This window comes from Argopecten irradians, chromosome 1 (assembly GCF_041381155.1).
Source record: "Argopecten irradians isolate NY chromosome 1, Ai_NY, whole genome shotgun sequence".
Taxonomy (NCBI): domain Eukaryota; kingdom Metazoa; phylum Mollusca; class Bivalvia; order Pectinida; family Pectinidae; genus Argopecten; species Argopecten irradians.
The window spans coordinates 31,533,659-31,551,110 of NC_091134.1; the positions used below are offsets into that span (position 1 = coordinate 31,533,659).

General features: G+C 34.5%; 1 protein-coding gene across 1 annotated transcript; it reads left to right on the forward strand.

Annotated features, from left to right (window-relative positions):
• The first annotated feature begins 397 nt into the window (after positions 1 to 397).
• On the forward strand, positions 398 to 4,932 carry LOC138322386 (uncharacterized). The gene is made up of 2 exons (XM_069266454.1): positions 398 to 1,806; positions 3,665 to 4,932. The coding sequence occupies exon 1, from the start codon at positions 398 to 400 to the stop codon at positions 1,757 to 1,759; it is 1,362 nt and encodes a 453-aa protein (XP_069122555.1). The 3' UTR covers positions 1,760 to 1,806; positions 3,665 to 4,932.
• Positions 4,933 to 17,452: the final 12,520 nt, after the last annotated feature.

The window sequence follows — 17,452 nt, forward strand, 5'->3', positions numbered from 1 at the left end:
CGTAATCCCGATGACTTACACATATCTAGCATTCTACGACCAAATGTATTGACCACTTTATCCATATTATTGCGGCTCACACTATCTGTTTCTGCCCTGTAGTCAATTCTGTCATTCACATCTGTTTGGTACTACGGGACCACATGAGATGCGTGCGCAGCTTCATAAATATTCATAGCGTGCTTACTTCAAGACTGGTCAGGAGGAAGAATTTTCGTCTGCCAGTTTACATTGTTTTTAGTACGTTTTCCAGCTCAATATCACTTAATAGTGATGCTGGTATGATTTTTTATGTTTAATAACTTCAGTTTGCGAGCTTGTTTTATCACTTTAATAAGTGTTAAACTCGTAATTAACGAACTTTGTGACCAGTGGTCAAGCTGAGCCTTCGTGGTTCATGGCTGAGAAGCCCGTCAGCGGACAACTTATAGAATTTGATTTTGTCGGAGAAATTCTTGGAAACATGGAGCCTTTGCCAAGGCCTAAGTCTAAAGACAAATCCAAGTCTCCAAATCGGGTCAATACCCAGTCAGGAGGACATGATGGTAAATCCCTAGAAGGGTCAACAAAGGCCCACGATAAAACCAAGATGGCGACCACATTGCCAGTGCCTCACGCGCAATCTCATGCGCAGCCCAAACCGGGAAATTCAAATCCGTCAAAACGGCCTGAAAGTATCGGACATGATGCGCCGCAGGCGAGTGTCTCTAAAGAATCAAGCGAGATAAATGCTATGTCAGCCATGATGACAAATTTTCAAGCAATTATGGCATCCCAGCTTCAAATGATGAAGGACATGAGAGCCGACATGCATCAGTACAGGGCCGACGACCCTCAGTACATGGAAGTTGATATCGACGATTGTGACGATGCCGAGTCTCTTGATGTTTGTGATCAGATTGATCAGTTTTTGAACAATAGTGCGGATGATGTGTCTTCTAAAGACCCAGCTCCAGTACAATCATCTAATGATGATATCCCGGATTTTTTACGGGAATTGGCTAACGACTTCAGCACCGACGATAGTACGGGCCCTGACATTGAAAATGCTACGCTAGCGAAATTATTGACAGATATGTTAACAAAACGTATGTCGGACGACAAATTAAAAATGAAGTTGGAGATGTATCCCAGGCCAATGAACATGGAACACCTACAGGCTCCAAAAGTCAATCCAGAAATCTGGAGAAAACTTAGCACGGAGAACAAAAGTCGTGACGTCAGAGTGCAGAAAGCGCAGACGAGAATAGCTAAAGGGTTAACTCCCTTGGCACGAATGATAGCTCTCCTCATGGAGGTAAAAAAGAACACAAACATGGACGTTCGTGCTTCAGTTGACGAGCTACTCAAACTGGCCTTAGACAGTTTCACGCTCACGGCGAGCGCCACACAAGAGATAAGCCAGAGGAGGAGAGAATTAATTAAACCAGATTTGAACAATCAGTATGCATCGTTGTGTTCAACACACAATCCTGTGACCACAATGCTTTTTGGGGACGATCTCCCGAAAGCTATGAAAGACATTCATGACACAAACAGAGTGGCTTCTAACATTGGAGGATCATATGGATCGTATCGTGGCAAAGGACAGTCCCGATACATGAACAAAGGGAAGCAAGCGTTGAGATTTAACCCATATTATCATGGACAACGTGGTGCTTATAACGGCAACCGGGGAGGCTACAACCCGAGGGGTGGCTACCAAGACAAAAAGCACTGGGGTTCAAAAAACGGCAAGAAGGGACCGGACAGGAAGTAGAGCCTGTAGCTCCGGTCGTGCCAAACAACGAGCCTGATAATGTACAGGTAAGTGATGATTCTTGGCACTATTTTTTGACTGATGTAAAACAAACATTACTTAAAGCTGTCAATGAGTTTCAAGCAGGTGGTTTAAGTAAGCATCTCCAACAATGGGAGAAATTAACAACAGATTTTGTAATATTAGAGGCTATTAAAGGCATTGACATCGAGTTCAAACCAGAATGCATCGATTCTATCGAAACAAATAAGCCAAATCAGTATAAATTTGATACAATTGAAATGAATCAAATAAAATCTGAAATTTCAAAACTTCTTCAGAAAGGTGTGATTGTAAAATCTTCACAAAACTCTGGTTTTTTCTCAAACATATTTATTAGACCAAAAAAGGACGGAACTAGTCGTCTGATTCTAAATTTGAAACAATTGAATGAAATGATTGTATATAGGCATTTCAAAATGGATACTTTGCAAACGGCTATAGATCTGATGACAAAAAATTGTTATATGGCCTCCATAGATTGGAAAGATGCTTACTACTCAGTACATGTAAGGGATTCTGCGCAATTATATTTGCAATTTATTTTTGAAAACCAGATTTACAAATTTACAGCATTGCCCAATGGGCTTTCATCAGCCCCTCGGTTGTTCACTAAAATTACAAAACCATTTTTTTCTGAACTTAGAAAGAGAGGGCATTTGAATACATCTTACATAGATGATTCACTTTTACTAGGCGACACAATTAATGACTGTAGGTTGAATGTCATTGACACAGTTCATCTATCAAAGCAAGTCGGATTTGTAGTTCATCCAGAAAAATCTGTTTTTGAGCCAACACAAATTATTGAATATTTGGGCTTCATACTAAACTCTATAAATATGACAGTATCACTTACAGAGATAAAGGCCCAGAAAGTTAAGTCAGTTTGTGAAGAATTAATGCAAAAGGAGGCACCTTTAATACAGGATGTTGCACAATGTATAGGTGTTATGGTTTCAAGTTTCCCTGGTGTAGAATTTGGACCTCTGTACTATAGATCTCTAGAAGCAGACAAGATAAAGGCCTTGAGGTACAATAAGGGTAATTATCTTGCACCAATGGTGTTGTCAGTTGACAGTATGTCTGACTTGCTTTGGTGGGTACAGAACATAGAAAATTCACACCGGTTAATATCGCATCTTTCACCAGGAACAATATTAACAACCGATGCTTCGAAAATGGGTTGGGGCGGTGTGGTTGTGAAGACAAATAACAATACCTCACAAAAAGCAGGTGGTAATTGGTGAGTGCTAGAGGCACAAGATCACATAAACTATCTCGAACTCAAAGCAGCATGGTTTAGTATTCTATCTTTTTGCAAAGAACTCATGAACACATCAGATTGAACATTGATAATACTACTGCCATTGCATATATAAATCATATGGGAGGTAAAACGCCACATTGTAATGAACTGGCAAAACAGATATGGTCTTGGTGCATACCTAGGAATATTTGGTTATCCGCTGCTCACATACCCGGTTGTCAAAATGTAGAGGCTGATGCTGAAAGTCGATTAGAACACGAAAACACAGAGTGGAAACTTGACACACATATTTTCCATGAACTTACCTGTATGTGGGGAATGCCAGAGATTGATTTATTTGCCTCAAGGTTAAATACTCAGTTAGCTAAGTATATTTCATGGCAACCTGATCCTTTTGCATTTGCAGTTGATGCATTTTCCCAGGAATGGTCTCAGTATGTGTATATATTTCCCCCCTTTTCCTTGATTGGAAAAATATTGCATAAAATATGTGCTGATAGATCAGAGGCAATCCTCGTTGCACCCTTCTGGTCAACACAACCGTGGTTTGCGAGATTAACACGTTGTTTGATTGACTGTGTTTTTATGTTACCTAGGGGGAGTCTGAGCCATCCACACAGGAAAACATCATCATTGCCAAACACCAGACTGATGGCATGTCACATTTCAGGAGATCCATCTCGGAGTTCGAACTATCGGAAGACGCTGAAAGCATTGTGTTGTCGTCATGGAGACAAGGGACAATCCAACAATATGAAGTTTATACAACTAAATGGATACAGTATTCAAGTGCAAGGAACATTGATCCCTACTCACCAACTGTTGGGAATGTGATAAACTTTTTGACGGCGCTATTTAATGAAGGACTAGGATATAGTGCAATAAACACAGCACGATCAGCATTGTCAGCTTTTATTCAGGTTGACGGCCAATCGATTGGACATCACCCATTGGTGAAACGTTTTGTGAAAGGAGTGTTTCAACGGAGGCCAGCGTTACCGCGAAATACAGTTATATGGGACCCTAAAGATGTGTTGGACTATTTAGAACATTTAGATGACTCTTCCCTAAAACAACTGACATTCAAAACAGTATGTTTACTGGCTTTGTTAACTGGACAACGTGCCCAGTCATTACATTTACTAGACATCAATAACATGTCTGTGACTGACCATTATGTGAAGCTCCGTTTTGGCGATGTACTGAAACAAACTAGACCAGGCTATCATCAAAGTGAAATAACTCTAGAGAAATTTCCATCAAATATTAAGTTGTGTGTGGTGACAACAGTGAAGAAATATCTCCAGAAGACAGCCAGTGTAAGGAAAAATAAAACTTGTTTGTTACTCAGTTATCAAAGACCATTTAAAGGTGTTTCAAAGGCAACTATATCCCGGTGGATTAAAGTAACATTACAGGCAGCTGGAGTGAATATGAGTATTTTTACACCTCACAGTACAAGGGCTGCATCTACATCAGCAGCTTTGAGGGCACATGTACCACTAAATACAATTTTAAAAACTGCCGGATGGAACAACTCCTGTACATTCGCAAAATTTTACTCGAAACCACTTCAAACTGAAAATGGTATATGTAACATCAAGACTGGCACAAACCTGTTATAGACTGCTGAACTGTGTTGTATTTCTTTAATTGCGCTGGATATATTTGGGATCATTATACTAACTGTACTTTCATATTATGATTTGTGTTGATCTATGACTGTCACTTGTGATCAATAGACTTTCTCAGATATTTGTGGACTTGTTAAAATAATATATAATTTGTGAAGACGCGAAAGACATTTGTTGATACAGTTTTTATTACTGTATGTGTTTTTTCATCCATTAAATTGTTAAACTTACCATTGTTTTTCCTTTATAGTTTTTCGTGAACACTCTCTTTAAACATCTCATGTGGTCCCGTAGTACCAAGCAGATGTGAATGACAGAATTCAAAAATTAAATGAGACTTACCTGTAAGTTGAAATTTGATTGGAATTCTGTCTTCACATCTGTTGGTACGAAGGGATCACATGCCCACCACTTACACCCACCCTGGTTTCTATTGTTGTCTATGATTATTTTCCAATTTTCTGTAATTGTGATCCCTTAAGCTTGAAAGTGTTCACTCAACTTTGAAGTATGAATATTTATGAAGCTGCGCACGCATCTCATGTGATCCCTTCGTACCAACAGATGTGAAGACAGAATTCCAATCAAATTTCAACTTACAGGTAAGTCTCATTTAATTTTTGAATTAAATTTATACTATCATATAAAGTATCATTTTCTATAAAATCATTTCTCTCCCCAGTTCGAGCATTCATATCACCGACAACATATACATTTCCGGTATCTTTATATTGCCCTATAGAATCTTCTAAACACTGGAATAAATCAAAATCGCAATGTTCATAAAAAATGCTGTTTTCGGGGGGTATATAACAAAATGCTAATAATATACTTTTGCGTTCTAGAGTACTAGATATATCAAGTTTGATCCATATGATGCTATCATGTATGTTTTCGACAACCTTAACATGGTTAAATAATGCTGTTTTGTAATATATCACTATTCCACCTCCTCTACAAACTGATCTTGGAAAAGAAAAATAATCATAATTATCCAGTTTCAAATCATCATTTGTTTTAACCCAACACTCAGAGAGGCATACTATATCATACTTTGAAATAATTTCACAAAACTCTTCACACGCAAGTTTGTCAACTAGTCCTCGACAAACATTCCATGTAAGTACTGATAGTTCACTCTCCCCTTTGTCCTATCTGGTGTTGTGGTTCGAGTTATAACCACCATTGGATGTGCTGGAACGTATGGCTCCTCTCTGTGAATGGGGGTTCATATGTGTAGCTTGACGTTCGCGTTCTAATGCCCGCGGATCGAACTATATGTGCTGTATACATATATTATATCCATGTGCTAAAGTATATCGAGGTAAACCTGATATTAAAAATAATAATTTAGTGTATATTAATATATACGTATTTTATGTTATGTAGCTTTATCTAAATGTTACCGATAGTTGTTTCTATTCTCTTGCATTTTCATCCACGATCCCGCTGACTGATATACCAAGGTATGTTTTCAAATGAATTAGCAGTTGACTCCATCATTTTGTGTTCTTGTTGTTTTTAACGCTAAAAAGAAAAGGGAAAATGTTTTTTTTTAAACTGTGGCAAAACTGTTTTAAAATAAAGAAATCGTTTTAAACTTATGAAAATATTTTAAACACTTTAAAAAAAAAATGCTGACAAAGTCTCAACTCTAACATTTCAATTTTTTTTTATTTAATTCTGATAAGGTATATCGCATTTGTAATGTTCAAGTACTCTAAAATAATATTTCTTTTTTCAAAGCTTGTGTCAATTAACTGTAAACATATGCCCGTGACTTGAATAGATCGCAACTGACACGCTTTACAAAGACATATATCTAACGCCACTTTAAAATGAAAATACTCTTCTTTTTTAGCACAAGCAAAGAGCAATTGTAACAACAGTTTCAAGAAAAAAAAATCTAAATCAGAATGATATAAACACTACCTCAGTTTAATTAGTATTAAAAAAATGAAGTCAATTAAGTGTTTGCCAATCGATTTACCGGTAATATTTCTAAATCTCTGTTTAAACTACTTCTATTTCATGACGATGAGGATGATTACTTCTGAAGAGAAGTGTCATCAGCAAATAAACGTGTTGTTGATTTGATAATTCAAGTTCATTAGCTATATCATTTGTAAAAATAAAGAAAGTATGGATTATGACGGGAATCTTGCATTTGTTATGTGTTGAAATCTTATATTAGGCATATCAAGATACATTTTCTTGTGTAATTATATTATTTTTTTTTTAATTAATTCACATGTTTTGTTTGGAAAATAGCGGGTCTTTTATACATTTGTTTTTTATAAGTATGTCAGTATTAATTAATGCAAATAATATCAATACAATATATTTTCACATTTCCTGATTCAAATTATCCCTCACTGGGACAGTCTCAATACATGGGCCGTTTAAGAATAATTGCGAACCTTTCAAATGCGTTTATGATAGGTTTAGTCTTGGTATATAATTATATATTTACGTTTCTGTTGGTATACAGGGTATTTTTTACCCTTGGAAGCCACAGCTTACAGATATTGAGGAAAATTGTTTTAAGCGAAAATTGTTTTAAGCGAAATACAGCACCACGGTCCTAGCCAGCACCGGGCCCAGTCAGCCCCGGTCCTGGTGAGGGCCAGCTCAGCTGTTTGACACTGTTGCCCTGCTCAGCTGATAGTGAGTGAGTCTTCGTATTTTTGATCATTATGTAAATAGTCCCTAGCAGTATTTTTTCATAAATGAGTGGTCACATATGGTCACATGTTTCAAACTAGTCCGCTAAACCTGCCTATATTATTAGGCTTTTTTTTTTTTTTTTTTTTTTTTTTTGCCTAATATATAGTCAGCTCGCGGTACCTCTTAAAAATGTGAAATCGTAGGCCAGATTTGGCCTACGCTACGTCAGCGGCATATTTCTAATATATCGTCCATGCAATGCCGGGAAAACGTACACATACCTTTATATTGGGATCTTATGTACTCCTTTGCCCCCATGTTACATCCCATTTATGAAATTAAACAACTGTATACAATGAAATACTTCCGAGACCCTTCTATTTCACACATTTGTAATGGCCGCCGTATACACATTTAGTAGAGCAAACGGCAGCCAATCAACTTCGCTTCCGGTTTTATTTTTAAATATCCACGTGTAGTTGAAAGATAAACAAAATTCTACCGTGTATATGCTACATGTATATGCAACGTGAATATCGCGAAAGTTATGCGGTACCAGCAATAGTCGTGTTCAATTTGAATATTTGACAACATGTCGTGTATGTCGACCATGATTTTACTTTAAAAACTCTAACTGGCTAGCAAATTTCAGCATTTTCCACTTCGCTTCCGGTTTTATTTTTAAATATCCACGTGTAGTTGAAAGATAAACAAAATGCTAGCCAGTTAGAGTTTTTAAAGTAAAATCATGGTCGACATACACGACATGTTGTCAAATATTCAAATTGAACACGACTATTGCTGGTACCGCATAACTTTCGCGATATTCACGTTGCATATACATGTAGCATATACACGGTAGAATTTTGTTTATCTTTCAACTACACGTGGATATTTAAAAATAAAACCGGAAGCGAAGTTGATTGGCTGCCGTTTGCTCTACTAAATGTGTATACGGCGGCCATTACAAATGTGTGAAATAGAAGGGTCTCGGAAGTATTTCATTGTATACAGTTGTTTAATTTCATAAATGGGATGTAACATGGGGGCAAAGGAGTACATAAGATCCCAATATAAAGGTATGTGTACGTTTTCCCGGCATTGCATGGACGATATATTAGAAATATGCCGCTGACGTAGCGTAGGCCAAATCTGGCCTACGATTTCACATTTTTAAGAGGTACCGCGAGCTGACTATATATTAGGCAAAAAAAAAAAAAATAATAAAAAAAGCCTAATAATATAGGCAGGTTTAGCGGACTAGTTTCATACCTGTTCCCCAATCGCGTAAAACGTAACCCTGGGGTAAATAGCGGTTCTTTCGTGGGGCCTCTTTAGGGGTAATGAATGCCCTGTATACATGTATTTATAAAATGTACCGTTGTAATGCATGTACAGTTAGAATGTAACCGCTAGTGCATTATCAAGCTAAGATTTGTTTCAATTAATCTATAATATTATGCTACCGGTCAATTCACACAGTTCTGATGTATATATTTATAGATTTTTAATTTGTAAATTTTTGTTCTGTACATGTTCTGGTAGTGTTATACACATACATTGTATATAGGATTTACATTGTAGGTTAATTGGTAAAATTATATTGTATATGTTCTGATATACACATATACATATGTAAATGTAGGTTTTAGCTTGTTCTTTAGATATATTTGGAGGACACATACAGTATTATTTCTGGTCATAATAATAAATGTGTATATTTATTACAACTGTACCTGGTTCATGTGTACAGTGTATATGACAAACTTTACAGAGTTGAAATGTACTGCAGCCATGTATCATTTATAATTATTCTGAATTTTTGTTGGAACTATAGATAATGAATTTGTATCTTTTTTGAAACAATATTTGATTCTATCAAATGCATCAGTGACACATTCACAACTTATAAAATGTTTTCTCTAAAATAAAAAAAAACCTGTAGAATGAACCTACATTTATTCATTTATATATATTTGAAATTGATCATTTCAATTTTTGTCATATTCAACAGATATAAAAAATTGTTGGTTCTTTTTTTCAGGCACCATGCATGCATAGTGACATGAATACAGAAAGTTCATCCCTTGGACCTGTATACAAGTGTATGTATACATATACATACAATTAGCATCATATGAAGACTGAAGAATGTTGATATGAGTGCTCTTGAAAGAAAACTTTTCCAATATGGACCTAGAAGATCGTGAACAGAACATTTAAACAGTATTAATTTATTAAATGTTCCTTTCAACTGTAATCATTAAATAAAATTATGATGCAATACTTTTTCATTGTTTAACTTTGTAGAAATATTTGTTTTATATTAGTCCTCTAGATCCAGTGATTATAATTCTTGCATCCATATGCCGACCCATTTGTTTGTCAGGGCTTGTGAGATAGCTTTTCAATTACTTTTAAAATATAAGGATTTTTTTTACATATAGCAATATAGATACCATTGTCTTAGGATTTCTAAATTCTACTTTACAAGAGAGTAGACTCAACATATAAATAAAACCATAAAACTAGCAAGTTATCTGAAATGTTAAAAATCTTTTTGTCTGAACCAAATTTCACATTTATTGTCTATGTGTAACTTGTACATAGACCATGGCCATTTATGTATTAATACTGTAGTAACAGTGATTACAAACACATAGACTAAAATGTAGTATGTAGTACTATGTACATCTGTCTTTGATTTGAGTTCTAAACAAAAAAGTGGTACCTATTGGGAAGTTGTGACTTGGGCGGGGGGTGAAATACAGAAGAAATAGCTACACATGGAAAAAAGAAAGATATACAGTACCATATGGATTCAAAGTTGCTCCAAAATCAATGAGACTAAATAACCAAAAAAAAAGCCATGTAAACCCCAAATATGCAATGACCAGATCAATGATAAAGCACCCTTCCACTTCCAGTTATCTGTAGCTATTTCTTCTATATTTCAACCCCCCACTCAAGTTACAACTTCCCATCCTCATGATTCTTTTGTCTTTTAGCCCCCCCCCCCCCCACCCCCCACCCCCCAACACACACATACCTGATTGATTGTCATGTTATTTCAGGTTCCTATTCAGGTATTATTCCTAAAAACCAAAAAGGGTATACACACTGTGTACTCTCAAAGGAGGGGAACCACTTCATTCAAAAATGGAATTTACAATTTCGTCTTAATTTTGAAATTTTCAATTTAATTATTAATTACTGGACTATTAAAACAGTATAGAACCCCTCGGCTACAGACAAAGTACTGTGGTACACATTTCTCTAAATTACTTTTCTTCAACTCAATCATCTTTTTCTCCAGAGCACAAAAAAGAACAGGAAACAACAGAAAAGGAAAGTAACATACATGTAGGCCTTATATATTTTCTGGAAATATATATGATGTGTTAATTCTCACAGCATAGGCCTACATGAATGTGAAGAATTAAATATCATCAATGTTTGAGAGAATTTCCTAGTTGTAATTCTATAGCAGCTACATGGAATGTACGTTTACATATATACATTGTACGATACATATACATCATAAAAGTTTCTTTCCTTCCAGCTGGACATTCATGTCATCTCTCTCCAGAACTCAAATATTGTTTACAAAAAAAACCAAACAGAGACATAGATAATTTAATTAAATCTCTGCAAAAAACTACACGAATAATTGAACACATATATTGTACTTGTAAAATATCTATGTATGAGGTAATTTATTTTCACATCTTTGACAGCTACATGCATGGACGTTCTATGGAACGTTTTCGTGTGGTTTTATATGGGAAATTATGTTACGATTATTTGTACTTAACTTTCATGATTCGGTTGATGTAAAATACGACGAATGCGATGCTGCAATAATTGCCCCTTGCCGGGGCCCCATCTCTGCATCGGCCGAATATTTGTGTCGATTTCCATGTACAAGATGCTTTTATCGAAAAATTATTACAAAGCATTGTCATTAATGTAAGAATACTTCATTTGCATCAAATGTATCATCTCAAAACAACAATTTGCATACCGCATTAGTGGTTTATCACACGAAACGAAACCGACACGACTGAGAAACACATGTCCATGTTGACATTTCCACGCAGCCTCGTTTTCAAAGAGTTTGGAGAATTTATATTTAGAACTGTGCTAAATTTACACGGGGCTTCCCCAAAATTTCAATGGTCAAAACTGGACACCGTAAGCAGAACTTGAGAGAATCATTATGGTATACAATGACTTTTGGAAGGCCAAAGAACGCATTTAGACTGGTTTCCTTTGCCCGACTATTCACTTTAAGCGTTTGCCAATCGATTTACCGGTAATATTTCTAAATCTCTGTTTAAACTACTTCTATTTCATGACGATGAGGATGATTACTTCTGAAGAGAAGTGTCATCAGCAAATAAACGTGTTGTTGATTCAAGTTCATTAGCTATATCATTTGTAAAAATAAAGAAAGTATGGATTATGACGGGAATCTTGCATTTGTTATGTGTTGAAATCTTATATTAGGCATATCAAGATACATTTTCTTGTGTAATTATATATATATATATTTTTTTTAATTAATTCACATGTTTTGTTTGGAAAATAGCGGGTCTTTTATACATTTGTTTTTTATAAGTATGTCAGTATTAATTAATGCAAATAATATCAATACAATATATTTTCACATTTCCTGATTCAAATTATCCCTCACTGGGACAGTCTCAATACATGGGCCGTTTAAGAATAATTGCGAACCTTTCAAATGCGTTTATGATAGGTTTAGTCTTGGTATCAGAAACATATATATAATTATATATTTACGTTTCTGTTGGTATACACAGCTAGTGTCTAAACTTCATTATGTTCCGTTTATCATATACCGCAGCATATATATATATAACTACAAGTACACAATTATTAATGTAGATGGCTGATTGCGTGATTACGATGACTGCGACATTAAAATATAGTTTGAAATATAAGCATTTAAGCATTGGGAATAATGTATAAATAATGCATATGGTTTCAATTACTTTAATGCATAAGAGTGAATACTACCAAGAACTGAGCTAAACTGTATGAGATATATATGAACGATCAAAGGGAGGCAAATGCTATCAAAAAATCAAGAATAAATAAAAATTAAAAATTGTAATAAAAAATATATCAAAATTCTCAGTTATTTTGGTTTATAATTAGGTAAACCACCTAGCATGGCATATATCTCAGGCAAATATTGCTACAAGGTTAAGACATGATATTGAGGAAAATTGTTTTAAGCGAAATACAGCACCACGGTCCTAGCCAGCACCGGGCCCAGTCAGCCCCGGTCCTGGTGAGGGCCAGCTCAGCTGTTTGACACTGTAGGGATTCCATTGGCTGCGAGCTGGCGAGTCCAAAGCTCGGTTATAACCGGAACTAGGACGTTAATCCGTAACATCAATCTGACTTAACTTTATACCATCAGTGAATTCGAAAATAACCCCTGGAGTATCCAGGATACTTAAAATGGACCACACACTAATTGTGAATACAAAAGAAAAGCAGAGTGATTAATTATTAACTTACATATTCAAATGAATCAATAATCAAATTTTGACTTACGAACACATATTCCGTGTGTCTATCTAGCTATTAGCAAAACCCAGTTTTCTACATACAAATGTCAGCTAAATGTATATGTACTTAACGTATTGTTGGCGTATAGCGATGGTATACAGGTGATGTTAATGCATATACACTGGGTATTGATCCGGTTGCCTATGCAAAACTACCACTGTGGACATATACAATTGTATTAGCTTACATAATTATACAAATAAGATGTATAATCACTTTCAAAACATTATGTTTTATGATAGATAATATTGAAAATATCTGGCTGAAGTGTAAAATTATGAAATTGTGTCATCGATTGCATTATAGTTATACCTTGGAGAGACCCAATACCGATTATTTTATTCACTACTCAGTAGCGATTGAAGGGTGGGCTGGAGAGAAATATACATTCTGTATGAAGAAAACACCATGAGGTAGGAGTAGTTTGACAATGGCACCCAGGTATAAATCAGGTATATATCCTCTCCTTATTTTAAATGGGTTGTTTTTACAAATATTGGTGCTATATCTATTTCCGTACATCTAAGCTGGGGTGAATATGGAACAGGCAAAACACAGTACGCGACTGAAAACATGTTAGCTTCGGAGCTTTCTGGTTAGTTTTAAGAAAAAACGTAAACATTGCATCAACGTAACAGGAGGCATTGTTTCATTAAGTTCGTTAACTATGAAAATAGAAGAAATTAACACATAGGCCTAATTCAAATCTCGCAAGCGTCCGTCCGCTGCTTGATTGGTTATTCAAATTGCCAATAAATCATACTGTATTTAAATTCAAAATACAGTTTTTGTATAATATTTGTAGAATTGTTATAGTTCTATTTAAAATAAGTAGTCTTTTACCTTGTATGATAACACAGAAGCACTAAGATAGTTCCTTCTATTTTCAAGCATTGTCAATTACGTAGAACGACTTTCAAACAAACAGTTTTAAAAGTACACACATATATATATGCTTTAAACATTACTATAATTTTGTAATTCTTTGAAAATGTAACAAACATTTCTCCGAATAGGTACTTTAAGTAATATATCATTAAATAAAAGAATAAATGAGTTATCACAAATGTGAATGTACCTTATTACATTTCCCGAATAAGAGTCATATATTGACATAATGCGAATTTGATTCTTATTTGGAAAATAAGATGTTTTAGTTGTAATTATAATTTGATAAGAAACGAAGACGAAGAAAGAAATCAACATTTACCGATGCAATCATAATAAAAAAAACATCCAATTTCAAAAATAAATAAATAAATATAAAGATATAAAAAATATTTGATATCAGTTGATTACCAAAACTACACAGACAATAGAACCAGGTACCCATGAAAAGCATGTGTTCTGAGCTAAATATCCGACTTGCGTCACACAAATCTAGGTCAAGTTAATAAGAGATTGACATTCTTTTTTAATATGTCTCTCCCCGATTTTTTTTATAAATCATATGTTGCATTATATAACACAGTGTTGTGCTATCTCTCTAGTTTATTTTGTCTTTTTTTTTCGGGGATGTCAGGAACGACCGGCCAGCGACGACGCCCTTAAAGTGTCGTAATTTTCTTAGGCTTTTAATATTCTATTCACCACCAAAAAATTACCAACATTTTGAGAATTACAATACATACAATGCATAGGTTTTAATTTTACAAAGTCAAATAAGTGCTTTCGAAATAAGTTCTTTTTGAAATAATGTTATCAAAAATTATGATATGTACGTCTACACACAGATATTGTAATAGATGTCTTTGTAATAATCTCTGACAATATACTTTTTTAGTCTGCAAATGTCCGTGCGTCGACAGTGCAGTAAAATGGGTACCAACGGTCAAACCAAGTAGCCAAGTTGCGTTTTACCAGTTCATTTCACATTCTACAGTGTTTCTAGTGTAATTAAAAGGAATATATATATATACATTATGTTCGCATACGTTTTCATCTAAACATAAATGAGTGTAAAAAGAACTATTACGGTGCATAAATTTTGTGTTTTAGCTAATGTCTTTAAAGCATAATGCAATTTCATGTTTGTCCGTGCCTTTGACAGCTTAATCATCAAATTGTATGGTTTTCAACAGATTTACAAAGAAAAAAAAGCATGTCAAAATTTCACTCAGTTATGATACACATACCTTTAAGGAATGACACAAAGTCAGAAACCAGAAAACGTTCCAGCAGGGTTTTACATTTATATTGAATGCGTTACTATGTAAATGGGAGACAACGTATTAGTCTATCTATTACAATAAGCACGATGTCTATCAGTGTATCAAGTCAGGTACAAAACGTAAGTAATATAAAACGAAACGAAACAAAATGAAACGAAACAAAGCAGAATGGAACGGAATAAAAAAACTGAATGAGAAAATTAAACTATATCATCGACCTCTATAGTCCGCTTACTACTATTAATATTTAATATAAATTGTAATATATTACTAATAGAGTGAAATAAAGGGAAATAACTCTGATTAATTAAAATTGTGTTAATTAGCAAATATTGATGTTGAGGTGAAAGGAAGGGAAGTAACCCTGATAAATCATAATGATTTGCGTATATTATTCAAATAGCGTATCCCTTTGATTCGATTAATATGGTGTTATACTGACGCAGTAGAATCTAATATAATTACGTCTAACAACGCCATCAGTCATTAATGATCCTGTCCTGGAGGTCATATTGACCTCTAGAAAGGTCCATTATTGATATAGAATAATTTACAAATTCCTTCATACGCTGCAATACGCTTGATATAACTGTATATACTTTTAAAACTGTGAATGGCAACATCACAACAGATAACAAAATACATTCGCTGGACATTGAAAATGAATCCGAAATCATATGTTCTTAGCAGTGACAAATTACACATGGTTGGAAAGGTCAGTCTAAACTCACAAACAATTCAAATTTAAATCATGCAAAGTTGGCTGACTTTATGCTAATTAAAGATATAATAACGCATTCCAAAGAGATGTCACGGACGATAGTGTGAATTCGTTTCGATTAAGGAGAAGTAACTCTTTCTCGAACTAGTGATAGTTTCATTCGCAATACCATAGACATTTGGCACATATGATAAACAATGAAAATATGTACTATGAGAAATGAATGATAACCAGTTCCAAAGCTGATGAATATGGAACGCCATAGCTGTCTCGTATGATTCAAATATATATGAATTTGTTTTCTTTACATTTAATGGTTTTAGCATTATATGAATTGAACTTATCAATATATGGTATCATTCTATCAATATCTTATTTGCTTTGACCAATATATCATAGCGGTCCATAGATGAAGCTGTTATTTGTTTTATTATGACATTTTCCCAACCACTTTTAACACAGAAATAAAATTCCACTCTGAAACTGAATAATTTCCTTTTAACTAAGCCGTTATTTATAAGGGCTTTGGCTATATAATACTTGTATTTTGAGTAAGCTACCAAATATCTATTATCTGACTTACTGTTTTTCTCTTTATGGAATAAATTACATTGCAATCCAATTACCTTTCGCTTATGATTAAGTTAACCAACTTTCGCTTTTTATAACAGTAAATTCGTGATAACATATCCCTGCGTAAAATTTGTACGTGACGTATTTCACTGGACATCGCTTCATTTTCATTGCCAGGACAAATGCTAGTTTACAGTATATCCCCATATTTGCCATCGACTGGTGTCCCCGATCTGATAATAATTAATAAAATAAATCCATGGACTATGTGCTCAATGTAAAATTCAAACTGCTTCCAACTGTCAGAACAGAACATATCTGATGTCCCAACTGTTTTCGGCCAATTCGTTTTCCTGACAGCCTCCATCAATGCATGTCCAAAACTTTCTCCGTCCAAAACTTTATCAACTAGATCTTGAATTAATACTATAAATTCTCAGGATTCGACATTGTTAAAGATTACGTAATCATTATACTTACAAAGGAAACATATTTCATCCTGTACAATAACCATTTTGTTCTTTGATCCAAAAAGAGTAAGGGTCATTCAACAGATATTTCATATGATCATGTAAGCATACCAGGTACGCGATTAATGATAGTATCATTTCAGTCATTCAGGCAAATTGATTGACTATTAATACAAAGCCTGGCAGATATGCTAAAAAAGTGACGGATCATTAACAAATGTAATAAGATTATACATTTATATTTAAATTAACAATCTTATGCAGTTATCTACATCGTTTTCAATGTTTTGAATGATTTGAATAGATTTGAAATGACGTGACGTGAATCTAGAAACATATAATCACATATTTTTTCCACATATTTGGTTGTTTTCAGATATTGATACAGATACACTACAAAACACTATGTTAGCAGGATTCCTAGTTCAGTAAAGTGCTGAATATAATTGTCAATATAGGAAGATATACATAATAATAGAACACTGAAATAACGTTACCAACAAACAGGAGGTCATAAAAAGAAAAGACGTTTTCATACAGACAC

Excerpts from the sequence above, each read along its gene's own strand:
- LOC138322386 (XM_069266454.1), top strand. The coding sequence starts at position 398 with ATGGCTGAGAAGCCCGTCAGCGGACAACTTATAGAATTTGATTTTGTC.